General features: G+C 46.5%; 1 protein-coding gene across 2 annotated transcripts in view; it reads right to left on the bottom strand.

Annotated features, from left to right (window-relative positions):
• Positions 1–20,915, bottom strand: part of LOC123758046 (uncharacterized) — a 523,684-nt gene that overhangs the window by 226,851 nt on the left and 275,918 nt on the right. For both annotated transcript variants that reach the window (XM_069338603.1, XM_069338604.1), the window contains exon 2: positions 17,968–18,179. In XM_069338603.1, coding sequence (XP_069194704.1) covers positions 17,968–18,179 — 212 coding nt within the window. The remainder of the gene's footprint in view (positions 1–17,967; positions 18,180–20,915) is intronic.

Below are 20,915 nucleotides of genomic sequence, written 5' to 3'. Positions count from 1 at the left end.
CTAATTCCAGAGGGATTACTGTACAAGCGAGCAGCGATTACATCCGGTAAATATGCACGGCGGTCAGGCATCGCGCACACACACTAGGTTCAGCAGGTAACTGGCGATGATGCGGTGGCCCAGGCATTACTCCGAACCTGGGCCAGGACGCCCCTGAGCCACCAGTAATGTTGGTCAGAATATTACGTTGTTCCACACGCCCCTGCTGCCGTATGTGGCCGGGTGATCTCTCCCTTCCCGCTGCCTGCCTCCCCTTGATGTACATGTGTCGTGCATCACAGTTGGTGAGATCTTTCGGAGGGCTTGTTCCACCTTCCCTGCGGCTGATGCCTCGCTGAATTGTGCACTGGGCTTGGTAGTCTTATGTTTCATCACAAGCATGTAATCTCATCCTCCCCTTCCTCCCTCTCTCTCTCTCTCTCTCTCTCTCTCTCTCTCTCTCTCTCTCTCTCTCTCTCTCTCTCTCTCTCTCTCTCTCTCTCTCTCTCTCTCTCTCTCTCTCTCTCTCTCTCTCTTAGAGAATACCTTCACAGTAACCTTCCTTGCGGTACTTTTGCTGCCTCATCCGAAATATATTAAAAAGGCCGATACTCCCCTACGAGTGATACATACCAATGTGTATGTGTAATATACGAGCATCCGGTCTCTAATGTGTACACACACACACACACACACACACGTAAACACACACACACACACACACACGCAGTGAGGGGCGAGGAGTGACAAGCGGGGTGCCTCAAGGATCGGTGCTGGGTCCCATACTATTCCTCATTTATGTAAACGACTTGACTGCAGCAGTTCAGTCTTATATGTCGATGTTTGCAGATGATGCGAAACTAACGAGGAGGACTGAGACAGATGAGGATTGAAAGATTCTCCAGGATGACTTGAACAGGTTGCAGAGCTGGTCCGATAAATAGCTGCTAGAGTTCAACACCAACAAGTGTTTCAACACCAGCAGGAGACCGAAAGACTGATACATGATGAAGGAAAACTACCTCCTTATAACGACTAGAGAAAAGGATCTGGGAGTGGACATAACACCGAACCTAACTCCGGAGCCTCATATAAATAGAATAACGTCAGCCGCATACTCTACTCTGGCAAAAGTCAGAACATCTTTCAGAAACCAGAAGAAGGAGGCTTTTGGATCAGTGTATACCACCTATGTGAGGTCAGTCTTAAGAGTACGCCGCCTCATCTTGGAGCCCCATCTAAAAAAACACACAATGAAGCTCGAAAAGGTGCAAAGTTTGCAAATAGACTCGTCCTAGAGCTGCGAAGGATGAGGTACGAAGACAGACTGAAGGAACTAAACCTGACGACGTTAGAAAGGAGAAGGTAAAGGAGGGACATGATACAGACGTATACTTAGAGGGATTGACAGGGTGAAAGCAGAGGAATTGTTTACAATGAATATCAACAGAACCAGGGGGCACGGATGGAAGGTTGAGATTCAGATGTGTCATAGAGATGATAGAAAGTTTTTTTTAGCGTAAGGGTAGTGAGTAAATGGCGTGACCTAAAGGAGCAGATCGTATTGGCAAACTCCATCCATAACTTGAAAAGCACGTATGATAGAGAAATAGGTCAGGAGTCATTGCACTAGATAGCCAACGGCTACAAAAGCGGGGTTCGAGCACTAGAGCTCGATCCTGCAGGCACAAATAGGCGAGTACACACACACAAATATACTCAAATACTGTAGCAGAAATGTGACCCATATTTTCCTTTCTCTTTTTTTGTCTTTTCAGTAATTAGTTCAGTATTGTGAAGCGCTGCTGGTGCCTGGGAGTGCTGTCACTGCCACCCTGCTCAGCTACTCTGACCCCCGCCCCACACGCCGCCCCCCACGCCCACACCCACGTCCCCCAACACGCCCCCACTCCCGCCCAATTATAGCCCCTTCACGTCTGAAGTCAGTGCAAGTATAATTGGTAGAAACCATTATTATTGACATCATATTGTTATTTATGACCGTCGGTGACATCACCACGCATATCCTTTCCTGGTAAGAGAGTTAGTCCTCGTTTTGGTATACTCTTAACTGACGCCGGAGGTATAGTAAAGTTTACAGGGTAAACCAGAGTCTGTCTGGAGAGGAAGCAGCTTAGTTTGAGGCATTGTTTGGTACAGAGCAACATGTTAACTTGAAAGAAATATGGCGACAGCGAAAGACGGTCTGGAGGTGGAGAAAGATGGATGATGTCACCATTAGCCAATAGGAGAGAGACAGGGCTGTGACATGGCAACAGCTGACAGTCGTTGATTGGCGGAGACCTCATTTGTGTGCAGAGGGTCAAGGAAGAGACACGTCTTTCGTCGCCATTCAAGTTTCGGCGAAGTGAGTTCGAAGTTTGAGTTCGAAGTGAGTTCCAAGAAGTGAGTTTTTCGAAGTGAGTTCGAAGAAGTGAGTTCTAATGGCAGCGGCGGGACAAGGCCGAGGAATAGTGATAGAAAGAAGAACTGTAGAAGAGAAGGGGGGCAGCTATGGTGTCAACCTCTATTCCGATACCCTGAAGCAGAGTCTGGGGAGCCAAGGTGGCGGACGCGCTTTGGAAGTGGTGGAAACCTGTGAATGTTTCGCGCCCAACGAGCGGACGTAGTGTTAGGTGTGCCAAGGAGCTTTGGCGCCTGTGTTGACCCCTCACACATACACACACGGCAGAAAAGCCTGTGTTGACCCCCCCACATACACACGTCAGAAAAACCTGTGTTGACCTCCCACACACACGTCAGAAAAAGTCTTGTGTGTGTGTGGTGGGGGTCAACACTTATATTTGAGTGACTAACACAGTGGATGGAGGTGAGAGATTGTTTTCTTTGTTATAAACATTATTTGTGATTACCAAACCTACATCCAGCCAGATTAAACAGGACTGTAGAGAGGACAGCCTAGTGTTCAGAGGAGTTATCTGTCGTATCAAGAGGTCAGGAGTGGAGAGTGTCAAGACCGTGGCTATTTGCTTTTGGTGTGCTTATCATCCAAGTTATTAGGCCGAAAACATATTATACTGTGTTGTAAAATTGAATGATATTTTATCGCGCGTAAACTTCTTAATCTGACGATACCAGTTAAGGGAAGTGCCACAGGATAGAACCTGGATGTAATGTTCCAGTAGAATAGAACTATACACAGATTCACATATGTGCTTATATTGGCAAGTGATTGTAACAAGCAAGTACATATTTTTATAGAGCAGGAGCCCACACTTATATCTGAGGAAGTGCACATGTGTTTAGAGTTGAATTAGGATATTCGACATATGTAGACGAGGCTGCAGTGGAACATCGAAAGGTTGATTTATAATAACTTCGCTTAATGTATCATTTATGTGTATTTCTTTACTTTAATAAATGTCAGTTTAATTGCTTTTCCCGTTGCCTCTGTGAATTTCCCTGTAAGAGACGATATATTGACCTACTTACTATACTAATGCTAAACAAACTGAAATGGGAACTGATGATGGCGCAAGGATTGAAAGGTCACTCTAGTACTTCACTACAACTTTAGACGCGGCCGTGGGGGGTTCGTCAAAATAATATAGTATGTGTAGAAGCCGCTGTATCTTTCTGGTCTTCCTTCTTCTGTCTGTTCTATCTGCCTCTTCCTGCTTCAATCTGTTTCTTTCTGCTTCCATATCTCTCCTGCATTCACGTGCATCTTCCTGCCTCCATCTGTTTCTTTCTGCTTTCATTTGTCTCTTACTGCTTCTTCCTGCTTTTCTCCTGTCTTGTGCTTCCCGGTGTCTGCCGGTCCACAGGTATTACTGCCGTCTGTCTCAAGCTAACGTCAATTTCCCTCCCGACTCCTACCATCCGTCAGTGTCCGTCTAAAAGAGGTTATCCGTCTGTGTCCGTCCAAAAGAGGCCAATATTGTAGCCTCTTGAGGCGGCCAGAGCCTAAGGCTTCCATCTTCAGTTCCAAAATTGCTTCCTTCACTATCTCCCACGTTGCTTCATCTCTCCAACAGTGCTTTACCTCTCCCACAGTGCTTTACTTCTCTCAGCTCCCACCACTCACATGGGTTCACTTTTCATATATAATTAATTGATTTTCGGGCACATCATTCAAATGAAGTGCAATTAGCAGTACGATGCTAACCTTAGATCACTCTGTCCCGCAATTACCAATAACTCCTTCACAAATTCCGGTTCTAGGGATACCAGTCAATATACAACCTTCCCTTCTACAAGGTCACAACACCCCCTTTCCTGTCGTGCTATCTGACCAGCAGACCTCAGTAGACCAGCAGACCTTAGTGGACCAGCAGATCTTAGTGGACCAGCAGCCCTCAGTGGACCAGAAGCCCTCAGTGGACCAGCAGCCCTCAGTGGACTAGTAGCCCTCAGTGGACCAGCAGCCCTTAGTGGACCAGCAGACCTCAGTGGACCAGCAGACTTCAGTGGACCAGCAGCCCTCAGTGGACTAGTAGCCCTCAGTGGACCAGCAGCCCTTAGTGGACCAGCAGACCTCAGTGGACCAGCAGACTTCAGTGGACCAGCAGACCTCAATGGACCAGAAGTCCTCAGTGGACCTGCAGTCCTCAGTGGACCAGCAGCCCTCAGTGGACCAGCAGCCCTTAGTGAACCAGCAGCCCTCAGTGGACCAGCAGACCTCAGTGGACCAGCAAACGTCAGTGGACCAGCAGCCCTCAGTGGATCAGAAGCCCTCAGTCGACCAGTAGCCCTCAGTCGACCAGCAGTCCTCAGTCGACCAGTAGCCCTCAGTCGACCAGCAGCCCTCAGTCGACCAGTAGCCCTCAGTGAACCAGCAGCCCTCAGTGGACCAGCAGCCCTCAGTGGACCAGCAGCCCTCAGTGGACCAGCAGCCCTCAGTGAACCAGCAGCCCTCAGTGGACCAGCAGCCCTCAGTGGACCAGAAGCCCTCAGTGGACCAGCAGCCCTCAGTGGACCAGCAGCCCTCAGTGGACCAGCAGTCCTCAGTGGACCAGCAGACCTCAGTGGACCAGAAGCCCTCAGTGGACCAGCAGCCCTCAGTGGACCAGCAGCCCTCAGTGGACCAGCAGTCCTCAGTGGACCAGCAGCCCTCAGTGGACCAGCAGCCCTCAGTGGACCAGCAGCCCTCAGTGGACCAGCAGCCCTCAGTGGACCAGCAGCCCTCAGTGGACCAGCAGTCCTCAGTGGACCAGCAGCCCTCAGTGGACCAGCAGCCCTCAGTGGACCAGCAGTCCTCAGTGGACCAGCAGACCTCAGTGGACCAGAAGCCCTCAGTGGACCAGCAGCCCTCAGTGGACCAGCAGCCCTCAGTGGACCAGCAGTCCTCAGTGGACCAGCAGCCCTCAGTGGACCAGCAGCCCTCAGTGGACCAGCAGCCCTCAGTGGACCAGCAGCCCTCAGTGGACCAGCAGCCCTCAGTGGACCAGCAGCCCTCAGTGGACCAGCAACAGGACTTTAGAATTCTCTATAGAGAAAACGTTAAATAATCCAAGTGTTTTCGTGTATCAACTTCACAGCTCTCTGATTATTTTCGTTTTTCTCTCTTAAGTGGACACTTACACATAAGTGGTTGGTTTAGGTCTACTATCTTGAGGTTATCTTGAGATGATTTCGGGGCTTTTTAGTGTCCCCGTGGCCCGGTCCTCGACCAGGCCTCCACCCCCAGGAAGCAGCCCGTGACAGCTGACTAACACCCAGGTACCTGTTTTACTGCTAGGTAACAGGAGCATAGGGTGAAAGAAACTCTGCCCATTGTTTCTCGCCGGCGCCTGGGATCGAACCCAGGACCACAGGATCACAAGTCCAGCGTGCTGTCCGCTCGGCCGACCGGCTCCTACTAGCCGAGAGTAATAACCCATCCTCCTAAAATGATAGTACTTGCAGTAACAGTTTGGTAGAAAGTACTAATATGTAGTGATGGACCACCAGAAAGTTGACATTTTCTAATGTTGAACTTGGCCAAATGGAAACTTTTTTTTTTTTACCCGCAACGTAAATATAGAACCTTTCCTAGTAACCTGAGGCCCAATACACACTATCGAAGGCCTGCTATATTATATCTAAGTGCTATGCTAGGCCTAGAAATGTGTAAGTTTGGATTTAACTGTATTTGATCAGGATTCTATAATTTAAAATAACATAAAGTTAACTTTTGGTGGTCAATCGCTACATATTGGTACGTTCTACCAAAGTGTTACTGTAGGCACTATCATTAGTGAAGGATGGGTTGGCGTAACATGTATATTGCCCGGTTTAAACACTATTTACATGCCAAATTAAATGATCTACAATACAGGTTTCACCCAAGAATTGTAGTGATGGTGGTGGCCATGATATAAATGGTGGTTGCCACGGTAGTGACTGTAGGTGGTGGTGGTGGTGGTGCTGGTGGTGCTGGTGGTAGTGGTGGTGGTGCCTGCCCACGTATAGTCCACCTGTGTGGCTTTGAACACGATAGCGAGGCCGAGTCTGCCGATGGTCTGGTTTTAATGCCTTTGTTATCTTTGCTTAATCCGTCGCTGTGTGAGCGGTTCTCTTGATCCGCTGCTCGTACAGTCTGTTCATACTGGCTCCGGTGAATACATTTCCAGCAGACTGAAACACACACACACACACACACACACACACAGGGGGTAATCACACAATGAGAGAAGGGGGCACAGGTGGAAACTGAGTACCCAAATGAGCCACAGACTTTAGAAAAAACTTTTTCAGTATCAGAGTAGTTAACAGATGAAAAGCATTAGGCAGTGATGTGGTGGAGGCTGACTCCATACACAGTTTCAAATGTAGATATGATAGAGCCCAGTAGGCTCAGGAATCTGTACATCAGTTGATTGACAGTTGAGAGGCGGGACCAAAGAGTCAGAGCTCAACCCCCGAAAGCACAACTAGGTGAGTACGGAACACAACTTGGTGAAAACACACTAAACTCTTCTCCTAAGGCACACGGTAACTGGATAACATCAGTAGCATATGCAAGACTACCAAACAAGAACTGTAGCCGCACATCTGAATAAAGACTCTTTCCAAGCACTGTATTCCACATACGTCAGACCAAATCTTGAGTATGACCTGTGCCAGGAAGCGTGACTTAACAAGTGAGCATCAGAAGACATGTGTGGACGCATATTCCCAAAGAACATTTAAGGCATAAGAATTTACACACAAATAATTTTACTTGCAAGGTAAGTAATATTATTAAAAAAATATTAAACATTTTCCGCATGCCAATGCGCATTTTTCATGCCTTCTCTTCCCAAATGCCATTTATCAGGCTGAGAAGTGGGACCCAGCAGCTGAAGCTTAACTCCAATGAGCACAGAGGTGGCCAGGCAAGGACATCAGCATCCTTGTCGCCTTCATCACCTGTCACCTGTCACCTGTCACCTGTCACCTGTCTTCCTCTACTCCAGCGAGGAAAGACAATCAGTAAATGTTTCTTTTGTCACAGGTTAATGCCCACACCTGACTGGTCACACCTGGATGGTCACAGCTGACTGCCAACTTCTGATCACTCACACTGACTGGCCACGCTTGGCTCTTCACATATGACTGCCCACACTTGGCTGCTCACTTCTGACTGCCAACACCTGACCTCCCACATCTGACTGGCCACATCTGACTGGCCACACGTGGAGCAGAATTCCGATCAGAAGGTATCAGACAGGGGAGGCAATCCCTCTGGAATCTGATGGAGTTAAAAGACTTTAGAGATGATATTACACGAAATATATCAGCAAAACCCCACATCAAAAGAAAATATTCAGCTGTATACCCAAAGTGAGAATAAACAGGAGAGACATGATCACCACATACAAATTACTCCAGGGCAGAGAAGGACAGGCTACTTAAAATGGCTAATACACGAACAAGGGAGGACACAGAGAGAAACTAAAAGCCCAAATAAACCATAGAAGCATTAGAGAGATATTTTTTTGTATCAGGATACTGAACAGATGGAATGGGCTACGAAGTGAGGCGGTCGAGATATAAATACAAATTCAACATTACAAATAGATATGACAAAAGGAGCCCAATAGTCTCTGGAATCTATACATCAGCTAATTAACAACTGAAAAAGGGAGGGCCAAGAACTGTAGTTCACCTTTCGCACATACACCTATGTACTCACGTACTAGGTATGTGACTTCCCACACCTGACTGCCCACACTTGACCGCATTATACTTTAGGACCAACACAAGGAACGCCACGATAATAGATGTGCGCCAAAGTATTGACCTTTGTCGATGTTCCACCAGCCTCTCCATCTTGTTAGACGGAGAGAGATCCCTCAATTCCCAGCCAAGGAACTTTTGGCAATCTCTATAATGACTCGCTAAGTGATCGCATCCAGCAGACTTGTCTCGCGAGAAGCTGCTGGAACGTCTGCACAACCCACTCCAGACATGTGGGATGCTGGATATCTTGAGTGATGGGATGCTGGATATCTTGCGAGGTGGGATGCTGGATATCTTGAGTGATGGGATGCTGGATATCTTGAGGGGGTGGGATGCTGGATATCTTGAGAGGTGGAATGCTGGATATCTTGAGTGATGGTATGCTGGATATATTGAGTGATGGGATGTTGGATATCTTGAGTGGTGGGATGCTGGATATCTTGATAGGTGGGACTCTGGTCATTTTAAGGCATTATGCTGGATATCTTTGATTGTATGCTGAATAAAGCATAAAAGAATAAAGCAGGTAAATAGTCACCTCCACAAAGTAAGGTAAATAACCATGTTTAGGCTTAAACCATAGATCTATTATCAGTTCATGAAAATATAACACAAAATGTTAATTTTTTATTGTTTTAAATAAATCTCACCGGCCCGCTAAAAAATTATATTATTTTTAATTACAACTGTCAAATTCAACAGAATTCATACACACAATTTAAATATTAAACGAATCGTTACACCCACAATGTCATTTATTAAATAAGCAACATATGTGGGTGTACATGTGTGTGTATATGTGAGTGTGTGTGTGTGTGTGTGTGTGTGTGTGTGTGTGTGTGTGTGTGTGTGTGTGTGTGTGTGTGTGTGTGTGTGTGTGTGTGTGTGTGTGTGTATGTGTGTGTGTGTGTGTGCGTGTGTGTGTGTGTGTGTGTGTGTGTGTGTGTGTGTGTGTGTGTGTGTGAAGGAGTTTCACCTCCTGGGTTCGGGATTTTCAACTATCGAGTCTTGTAGTGACTCCTGATCATCGTATTTGGTCTCGTGTCAGTTGTTAAAACTATGGACAGATTCAGCTCCTGTTATTTCACCTTTTAACTTGTTCACCTAGCTTATTGCTTCTGGAGATTTCTATTGCTCGTCTGATCAACTTCCATTCATCTTCTCTCGTTAGCTTCCTATTCAATTTAACCTTGTTATTTATCTATTTCATTGATGCCCGTGAGTATTTTGCATGTCAGGATCATATCACCTCTCATCTTTCTATGAGTGTTATTGGTGTCAGTTCCCTCAGTCTATCCTCGTAGGAGACAAAGTTTGGGGAGAGCACCAGTTGGATATTTGGAATAAGGAAGAAATACTGTTGCAAAAAGATTGCTAATTGCCAGTCATTTTGTTGTTGTGCAATTGAAGGAAGGTCGAGGTTGTCTAGGCAGTATTTCTTGAGATAATTTTGATCCAGGATAAGTCATAGAACATGTTCATATAGAATATTGAGGGTGTAAATTTATATTACTCCAGTTATTACAGTTAAATAGTAATTTATATAGTTTATATAGTTATTATGAAATGATTATGATTAAGACTGCTGTACTCGTGTTTAGTGCAGCCATTATTATAACGATTTGCATAAGTTGTTTCGAGTAAACTTTCTAAAACTAATTCTAAAGTAGTGTAGCAGCAGCAGCAACACTAGAGGCAGCAGATGTTGCTACTGACATGTAAGTACAGAGGACCGGCTCTAAACACTATGTACAACCTTACATAAACTCACATACCAGTGATAAACACACATCCACCGCTCCAGTAGCAAATAGCTGGCCAGCCAGAGGTTCAAGGCCCGCGCAGAAGCACCAATTATAAACATATACACGCAAGATCTGAGGTAGATTAGCAGGCAGCCGTCCCTGTGGCTGCTGTGGTAGGGAGGGTGGGGCGTAGTGGTAGGGAGGGTGGGGCGTCGTGGTAGGGAGGTGGGGCGTCGTGGTAGGGAGGGTGGGGCGTCGTGGTAGGGAGGTGGGGCGTCGTGGTAGGGAGGGTGGGGCGTCGTGGTAGGGAGGGGGGGGCGTCGTGGTAGGGAGGGTGGGGCGTCGTGGTAGGGAGGGTGGGGCGTCGTGGTAGGGAGGGGGAGCGTCGTGGTAGGGAGGGTGGGGTGTCGTGGTAGGGAGGGGGAGCGTCGTGGTAGGGAGTGGGGTGTCGTGGTAGGGAGGGGGAGCGTCGTGGTAGGGAGTGGGGTGTCGTGGTAGGGAGGGGGGCGTCGTGGGTGGAGGTTGACGGTTTTACCACGGAAATAATAACGCCACGAATGACACTCAATTTCCACTGCAGGTCGTACTGGCCCCGGCCTTGCTTGGTGAGGGGAAGACGACTCCCTGTGAGGCCGCTGATGCACGCTCAGAGAGAGAGAGAGAGAGAGAGAGAGAGAGAGAGAGAGAGAGAGAGAGAGAGAGAGAGAGAGAGAGAGAGAGAGAGAGAGAGAGAGAGAGAGAGAGAGAGAGAGAGTAAATTTCTATACTTAGATTAATATTTGTAAATAACTTTTAGCACACGGCTTGAAGCACACACACACAGTTTCAAATGTAGATTTGACAGAGCCCAATAGGTTCAGGAACCTGAACACCAGTTGATTGATAGCTGAGAGGCGGGACCGAAGAGCCAAACCTCAACCTCGGCAAACACAACAAGGTGAGTACAAGTAGGTGAGTACACACAGCCAAATATAACAAGACTGACACTTGAGGAACTATAATATAGTATTGAGTTTCCTGCAGGAACTCGGCTCCAGTTCCCAGCTGACAGCTGACAATCGCCTGGCAATTAAATTTTTCTCCTCATGTTGTATCTCCTCATTAATCTCCTCCTCGTGAGGATACCTTTCTGGCTCCTGCTTCCTTGTGAGGGAGGATGGTTAGGGAGGATTGTGAGGGAGGGAGGGAGTGATGGTGGTGGGGGAGTATTGAGGGAGGGAGTGATGGTGATGGGGGGAGTATTGAGGGAGGGAGTGATGGTGATGAAGGAGGGGTTTGTGTAAATATATATATATATATATATATATATATATATATATATATATATATATATATATATATATATATATACATATATATGTATATGTCGTACCTAGTAGCCAGAACTCACTTCTCAGCCTACTATTCAAGGCCCGATTTGCCTAATAAGCCTAGTTTTCCTGAATTAATATATTTACTATAATTTTTTTCTTATGAAATGATAAAGCAACCCTTTTCTCTATGTATTAGGTCAATTTTTTTTTATTGGAGTTAAAATTAACGTAGATATATGACCGAACCTAACCAACCCTACCTAACCTAACCTAACCTATATTTATAGGTAAGGTTAGGTTAGGTAGCCAAAAAAAGCTAGGTTAGGTTAGGTTAGGTAGGTTAGGTAGACGAAAAAACATTAATTCATGAAAACTTGGCTTATTAGGCAAATCGGGCCTTGAATAGTAGGCTGAGAAGTGCGTTCTGGCTATTAGGTACGACATATATATATATATATATATATATATATATATATATATATATATATATATATATATATATATATATATATGTATATATATATATATATATATATATATATATATATATATATATATATATGTCGTACCTAGTAGCCAGAACGCACTTCTCGGCCAATAATGCAAGACCCGATTTGCCTAATAAGCCAAGTTTTCCTGAAATAATATATTTTCTCTAATTTTTTTCTTATGAAATGATACAGATACCCATTTCATTACGTATGAGGTCAATTTTTTTTATTGGAGTTAAAATTAACGAAGATATATGACCGAACCTAACCAACCCTACCTAACCTAACCTAACCTATCTTTATAGGTTAGGTTAGGTTAGGTAGCCGAAAAAGTTATGTTAGGTTAGGTTAGGTAGGTTAGGTTGTCGAAAAATAATGAATTCATGAAAACTTGGCTTATTAGGCAAATCGGGCCTTGCATAGTAGGCAGAGAAGTGCGTTCTGGCTATTAGGTACGACATATATATATATATATATATATATATATATATATATATATATATATATATATATATATATATATATATATATATAACCCGCCTGCCTGACTTGCCCTCGTTTCTAGCCGACCCTCACTGCTTGCCAATAGATCACTGGTCTATGCCAGTCTATGTCATAGTCCATATGACATAGACTACAACTATGCCAGTTGTGGTCACCAGCAAGAGGCGGCTAGAGACGCGGCTACTTCCTTCAGATAAGGTACTGGAAGATACTGATTACGACAAGTGTGGCTCCTCCTAGTTGTGGCCCACCACTCCACACCACAGGGCCCACCACAACACAGGCCCCACCACAACAAAGGCCCCACCACAACACAGGCCCCACCACAACACAGGCCCCACCACAACACAGGCCCCACCATAACACAGGCCCCACCATAACACTGGCCCCACCACAACACAGGCCCCACCATAACACAGGCTACACCACAACACAGGCCCTACCACAACAAAGGCCCCACCACAACACAGGCCCCACCACAACACAGGCCCCACCACAACACAGGCCCCACCACAACAAAGGCCCCACCACAACACAGGCCCCACCACAACACAGGCCCCACCACAACACAGGCCCCACCATAACACAGGCCCCACCACAACACAGGCCCCACCATAACACAGGCCCCACCACAACACAGGCCCCACCACAACAAAGTCCCCACCACAACACAGGCCCCACCACAACACAGGCCCCACCACAACACAGGCCCCACCACAACACAGGCCCCACCACAACAAAGGCCCCACCACACCACAGGGCCCACCACAACACAGGCCCCACCACAACAAAGGCCCCACCACAACACAGGCCCCACCACAACACAGGCCCCACCACAACACAGGCCCCACCATAACACAGGCCCCACCACAACACAGGCCCCACCACAACAAAGGCCCCACCACAACACAGGCCCCACCACAACACAGAAGAGGACTGTTTGAGGCTTCAAGAAGACCTAGACAAGCTGAAGGAATGGTCGAACAAATGGTTGTTAGAGTTTAACCCAACCAAATGTAATGTAATGAAGATAGGTGTAGGGAGCAGGAGGCCAGATACAAGGTATCATCTGGGAGAGGAAATTCTTCAGGAGTCAGAGAAGGAAAAAGACTTGGGGGTTGATATCACGCCAGACCTGTCTCCTGCAGCACATATCAAGCGGATAACATCAGCGGCATATGCCAGGCTGGCCAACATACGAACGGCATTCAGAAACTTGTGTAAAGAATCATTCAGAACTTTGTATACCACATATGTCAGGCCAATCCTGGAGTATGCAGCCCCAGCATGGAGTCCATATCTAGTCAAGAATAAGACTAAACTGGAAAAGGTTCAAAGGTTTGCCACCAGACTAGTACCCGAGGTGAGAGGTATGAGCTACGAGGAGAGACTACGGGAATTAAACCTCACTTCGCTGGAAGACAGAAGAGTTAGGGGGGACATGATCACCACATTCAAGATTCTGAAGGGGATTGATAGGGTAGATAAAGACAGTCTATTTAACACAAGGGGAACACGCACAAGGGGACACAGGTGGAAACTGAGTGCCCAAATGAGCCACAGAGATATTAGAAAGAACTTTTTTAGTGTCAGAGTGGTTGACAAATGGAATGCATTAGGGGGTGATGTGGTGGAGGCTGACTCCATACACAGTTTCAAGTGTAGATATGACAGAGCCCGATAGGCTCAGGAATCTGTACACCTGTTGATTGACGGTTGAGAGGCGGGACCAAAGAGCCAGAGCTCAACCCCCGCAAACACAACTAGGTGAGTACAACTAGGTGAGTACAACACAGGCCCCACCACAACACAGGCCCCACCACAACACAGGCCCCACCACAACACAGGCCCCACCACAACACAGGCCCCACCACAACACAGGCCCCACCATAACACAGGCCCCACCACAACACAGGCCCCACCACAACACAGGCCCCACCACAACACAGGCCCCACCACAACACAGGCCCCACCACAACACAGGCCCCACCACAACACAGGCCCCACCACACCTTTCATGGGTCGCAGTGGGGGATATCCAGCAGTGCGACTAACGACATTTGGCCTCCGTCGACCCTGTCTATCAATTCGCGTCACACTCCCACTCGTCGCACGCCGGGAGATAAACCAGTATTTTGTACTTCGCGAACAACACCTCAAAGAGTCAATGAGTTCACTTTCTGCATGGAGCCACCGTCCCAGCCCGTGGCTATGACCTCCTGCCTGGCGTTCACACTAAGAGTTTGTTCGTATCTTGTAGCTCTCATAACCTTGCGAAATCCCTGACCTGTGCCGAGCTGGTCGCATTGCATCTGCCTCTCGCGACACTGTAAGGTGCAATGGCTCCCACCCGCGGCGACAATTGCCAATCAGGTGATCCCGCCACATAATGCGACCTCAGGTCACTTCCTCATTGGTCACTTTTGCCAGCGTGTGACCAATCGCCTCTCTTCCATCCGGAAATTTCGGTGTCGCTGCCTGTGGGAATTCTCAACTTCGGGTAGGCGCCGACCCGCCCGCCATCCTGGTCTGAGCGCTGGGCTTAGCCTCCTTCTTCACCCAAAGTTATACCAACAATAATTTCCACATAAGGCTTCTCCCTCCCTCTAAGCGTAATAAAAATCTTTGATACTTTTGCCTATATATAGAGTATGACGCTTGACAAACGGGAAGAGGCGTGTCAGAGGTAACCGTAACAGTGAGAGAAAGAGAGAGAGAGAGAGAGAGAGAGAGAGAGAGAGAGAGAGAGAGAGAGAGAGAGAGAGAGAGAGAGAGAGAGAGAGAGAGAGAGAGAGAGAGAGAGAGAGAGAGAGAGAGAGAGAGAGAGAGAGAGAGAGAGAGAGAGAGAGAGAGAGAGAGAGAGAGAGAGAGAGAGAGAGAGAGAGAGAGAGAGAGAGAGAGAGAGAGAGAGAAGAGTAAGAACTTCAAAAGCCTTCTATTTTCAATACACTTACACGAGATTGGTTTACCAATCCATTAACTACAAGATGATAATATTATGCAAAGTGGACAGGCAGGCCCACCAGCCTGTATTGTATAGACCATTGTAATCCTTCTCTCACTCCCCCCCCCCTCCCCACCCTCTCCACTGGTGACATGAGTCAGCCTTCCCTCCCTCCCCCTCACTCCCTCCATCCCCTCCAGTGACTCAACCTCCCTCCCCCTCCCCCTCCCCCTCCCCCTACTTTCCCCTACACATGTCTCTATATGACGAGTAATCTTACCATACAGAGACGTGTGCTCCTCACTGGAGGATTGTGAGATATTGTAGAGCCAATCCTCACAATCCATTGTGAGGATTGTGAGCCGAACGAGTGCAGGGCTCGTCTCCTCATGAAGACACTCATGTATTGGCCTACTCATTCGATTGGAAGATTGAAAGTCTCACAGTTGGTAGTTCTTGGGATTGGCTTGATGGGTTCCCAGATTGGGGTCATCAGATTTGCTGAAGAGATTGGACGATATTTTGTTTGTTGATATTTGTTTGATGCCAAATCTGATCCCCAAATTTGTTTGATCCCAAACAAACATTTGTTTGTTTGCTTGTTGATGTTTGTTGATCCTATGATATTTAATCATTGTAACATGATAATATTTGTTCCTCAGTATATGGCCATTATATAGACTTATTATATAATATATATATATATATATATATATATATATATATATATATATATATATATATATATATATATATATATATATATATTATAACCTGATTATATATAATCATTTTATAGACTTATTCCATTCTTCTCCTTCTTCTTTCCACTCCCAGATATATCGCTTCATTCTCTCCTCCCTCTCTCTCTTTCTCTCTCTCTCTCTCTCTCTCTCTCTCTCTCTCTCTCTCTCTCTCTCTCTCTCTCTCTCTCTCTCTCTCTCTCTCTCTCTCTCTCTCTCTCTCTCTCTCTCTCTCTCTCCCTTGTCTGTGTTCTCTCAGCCTACTCCATTATTAGTCCCAGACACAGACTACTTGAGGGGCCACGTTCCTGGACGCCGTCTCAGAATTTCATGCACGGGGTACATGAAAGGTACGTGTCCGCCCCCACCCCCCTGCTCCCTCACCTGGAGTCCCCCAACCCCCCTGCCCGAGCCTACACCTGGAGGCACCCCCCCTCCTGCCCGAGCCCACACCTGGAGTCCCCTCCCCTGCCCGAGCCCACACCTGGAGTCCCCCCATGCCCGAGCCCACACCAGGAGTTCCCCCCCCCTGCCCGAGCCCACACCTGGAGTCCCCCCCCTGCCCGAACCCACACCTGGAGTCCCCCCCCTCCTGCGCGAGCCCACACCTGGAATCCCCCCCCCTGCCCGAGCCCACACCTGGAGTCCCTCCCACCCTGCCCGAGCCCACACCTGGAGTCCCCCTCCCCTGCCCGAACCCAGACCTGGAGTCCCTTCCACCCTGCCCGAGCCCACACCTGGAGTCCCCCCCCTCCTGCGCGAGCCCACACCTGGAGTCCCCCCCCCCCCCCTGCCCGAGCCCACACCTGGAGTCCCCCCCCCCCCTGCCCGAGCCCACACCTGGAGTCTCCCCCTGCCCGAGCCCACACCAGGAGTCCCCCTCCCCCCTGCCAGAGCCCTCACCCGCTCCAAGCTTGCGGGGACGCGCGCTAATTATAAGACGCTCGTCTCCACAAAGAGACGTCACCGCCACATTTTCCAGGAGATGTCCCTTTTGCGCTTTTGTGGTCCCAGGTTCGAAGCTTCGACGGTCCAAGTCGATGAAATCTTAATTAAGATTACTTTTTTATTCTTTTGTACTTAGTTTAGATGCTAAAAAGGACAATATAATGAAAACGTGTATAGCTGGAGAGATCTGCGGCGTTTCCGGTCTCTTAACCTCCAGTAACTCTCAAGTAACTTGACCTTTAGTTTACAGAATACGAAATAAAAGAATGTATCTCCCTTCATCCATACATTATACATCATACACATCGTCCACTACAATGTATGGCATCAAATCTAAGCTTTGATTAAACTCTCAACTGTGTTGCACATATTTCCCCACCGCCACGATGCCATAGGGATACACGTGTCTAAGTCTGAACATCTGTTCTCCCTGAAGCATTTGGGTGAAGCATTTACAGCGTTGCGATTCGAACAGAAGTCCTCAGCGAAGCACTGTTCGAGAAATGTTCGAAAGTCATTAGTTGTGAGTCGTTTTTCACTAATAAACAGGGTGTTTGTCGGCTGGATTAATGAGCATTTGACCTGTGTTGATGTGGCCGGGCTGTGATGTTGATGAGGACGTTGTTGTTGTTGTTTTAGATTCAGATGCCCTGGACCCCCAGGTCCCTCGGATGTGAGCGAGGCCACAGACTACTGTGCTACAGTGGAAGAACAACAGTGTAGGGCATCACCAAGATGAAAATTAAGTTTAATTGTTGATAACGTCTTGCCTGTAGAACTGTTCATTAAATCTTTACATCTCTGTAATTAGATTTATTGACACACACACACACACACACACACACACACACACACACACACACACACACACACACACACACACACACACACACACACACACACACACACTCTCTCTCTCTCTCTCTCTCTCTCTCTCTCTCTCTCTCTCTCTCTCTCTCTCTCTCTCTCTCTCTCTCTCTCTCTCTCTCTCTCTCTCTCTCTCTCTCTCTCTCCAGGCAAAACACAAACAAACAAGACTCAACTCTGATCTTACTGTGTGTCTAGAGGCAAGACGAGACACCACACAGACTGTACAAGCCACCAGCGGCCAGCAGCAGCAGCAGCAGCACTTACGGTGACGGTGAACTTGTAGCTGGGCTTGATGTTGATGGGTCTATTCCTCTCGGTAGGGACGTAGCGGTAGAACTCCGTGTCGTTATGGTACCACTTGAGGGAGTACAGGCGACGGGAACTGAGGTCGTAGGAGCAGCTGAGCGTGGCCTGGCCCCCGGCGAACGCGTACAGCGGCACGTCCACCCCCCGCAGCAGGTCCGCAGCTGCTGCACCTGCAAGATGAGACACAGACACGTGCCAGTTAGTCCACAGCAACACCTGTACCTGCGCCTTAACTTCCAGTACAACCTACTGGGTCTAAATTAGGATCTGTTTGGATCTAAGACCTGGATTTCGATTCTTCATGTTTTTCTCCTTGAACGAATATGTTTACGAACTCGGGAAGAATAAGTATCTTACGCAAAATTCATCAAGGTGTTCTTACGCAGTTAATAACAATTTTGCACTGGATCACTTAAGTCTCGATGGATGTCATTAGCGTTTTTTTCGTTTGGCCAATCAGAGAGACGGTAGCATTGTTTATCTTGTCGCTTAGCCAATCATATTTGCCGGCTCAGCTAGGGAACTGACCAATTGCACACGTATGTGCAGAGACACTATGATAGCAGCCTGAAAGAGTCCGGACGCCGGCTATGCTTATAACGATATCTTGGCTCGCACAAACGCTATCTTCCTTGAGGTGTTATCACAATAACGTTTATATCTCTGTCTTTTAGATAAATAATATGTTTAACATTATTATCGAGCGTACATGTAAATATATTTGTGAAATCACAAATATCATCGATTTTTGTGAAATCGCTACTCTCATCAATCATCCATTATTTGCAACCTATTTGCAGGCGATGAGTCACAATAACGTGGCTAAAGTAAGTTGACCAGACCACACACTAGAGGGTGAAGGGAAAACGACGTTTCGGTCCGTCCTGGACCATTCTTAAGTCGACTTGAGAATGGTCCAGGACGGACCGAAACGTCGTCGTCCCTTCACCTTCTAGTGTGTGGTCTAGTCAACTTGCAACCTATTTTCTTATTTTGATATAAAATGAGTATTTCAGAGAAAAAATATTTGTTTTCGTGTTCTTCATTGAGCAACAACATTATAGTAAACAGGATACTTCTACAGAACGCGAGAAACTCTCATTAAAACATGTATATCTTTGCTCTCCGATAACTGATATTCCCTATAATGCATTCATAACTTGCATAACCCATATAAGATGACATATATTAAGGTTTATATGTCATCTTCATGGTGATATATAAACCCTTAATCATTATCAGCGAATCTCTCTTAATTACAGAATATATCAGAGCGTGTGTGTGTGTGTGTGTGTGTGTGTGTGTGTGTGTGTGTGTGTGTGTGTGTGTGTGTGTGTGTGTGTGTGTGTGCGTGCGTTTACTAGTTGTGTTTACTAGTTGTGTTTTTACGGGGGTTGAGCTTTGCTCTTTCGGCCCGCCTCTCAACTGTCAATCAACTGTTTACTAACTACTATTTTTTTTTTTTTCCCCATACCACACACACACACACACACACCCCAGGAAGCAGCCCGTGACAGCTGACTAACTCCCAGGTACCTATTTACTGCTAGGTAACAGGGGCATTCAGGGTGAAAGAAACTCTGCCCATTTGTTTCTGCCTCGTGCGTGTGGGGTTCAGCTCTGTGCTGGTAGGGAGATGCCTCGCCTTCAGAAATATTGTGTACATAGTTGTCGCTTAAACCTGAGATGGTTTAGCGATAGTAATAATAATCATTGGAAAAATAAGCAGAACGTAAATATATAAAATTCATGCAACTACAAAACTTATACAATTAAATATGTGTAGAGACATTAGGTAACGTATATAGGTCTCATGTAGAGAATCGTCAATAAAATTGCATTTATTTCAGACGCGCATAATATTGAAATTCACATACACATTATACACTCCACAATAATTTTCATACACGCTTCATACACTCATGAATAATTCTCATACACACCATCAGCAGGTGAAACACAAGACTGCAGTAAGGCGCCACAGTCACACTGACCACGACACAGTGTGTTGTACACACAGGAGGAACACACAAGTGTTGCTACACATACATACATACATTCATACATACATACATACATACATACATACATACATACATACATACATACATACATACATACATACATACATACATACATACATACATACATACCCGGGTAAGCCCCCCGTGCCACATAAACCGTTTCAGAACAATTAATGCCCCGAAGGAGTTATGTATTGGTGTGTGAAAGTAATTAACTGCCTCGTTACACAGGTAATGCCATAACTTTACCAAGGGAGCTGACTGCGCCGCGGAAACACTCAAAAATAAATACTAAGATAGTTTTCAAGAAGCGTAATGACTCATTGTGCTAAGGTAGGCAATCTTAGGGATATAATACTCACCTAGGGAACATATCTTATGTGTTTCCTTAAGATAGGCGATCTTGCTGGTAGAGTAATTGTCATCATTTACATCTTACGGGTTGTCTTATGATATGTAATCTTCTGTCTATTAAAATATTTTCTAGCATCAGTATCTTACGTATTTAGAAGTCAAATTCCCCCCAAAGTTTAAGATAATAAAAATCATAACGGCTAAAAAAAATATGATGTGATATTCCCGTTTTCTATTCGTAGCTCGTCGGTTAGGTTAGGCTCGGGCAATTTAGTACATCAGTGACAGGAGGATTGTAACAATCTCCTGTCTGTTACATACAGAGCGTTGTTGGGTAACGAACCACCCAACACGCTTGTATCGTCCCCCCTGGCATTGACAGTTGTCAAGACTGAAAGAACATCAACATCTGACTCCCATGGTACACCTAACTCAACCCTTTTTCAATCCTAAACACCTGACTTCATTGTCCCAACATACAATTCGCTTATTCCCACAAATCATTTACCTTCGTCTTCACACACATAT

The sequence above is a fragment of the Procambarus clarkii genome, chromosome 40 (genome assembly GCF_040958095.1).
Source record: "Procambarus clarkii isolate CNS0578487 chromosome 40, FALCON_Pclarkii_2.0, whole genome shotgun sequence".
NCBI lineage: Eukaryota > Metazoa > Arthropoda > Malacostraca > Decapoda > Cambaridae > Procambarus > Procambarus clarkii.
This window is presented reverse-complemented; position numbering and strand designations above follow the sequence as displayed.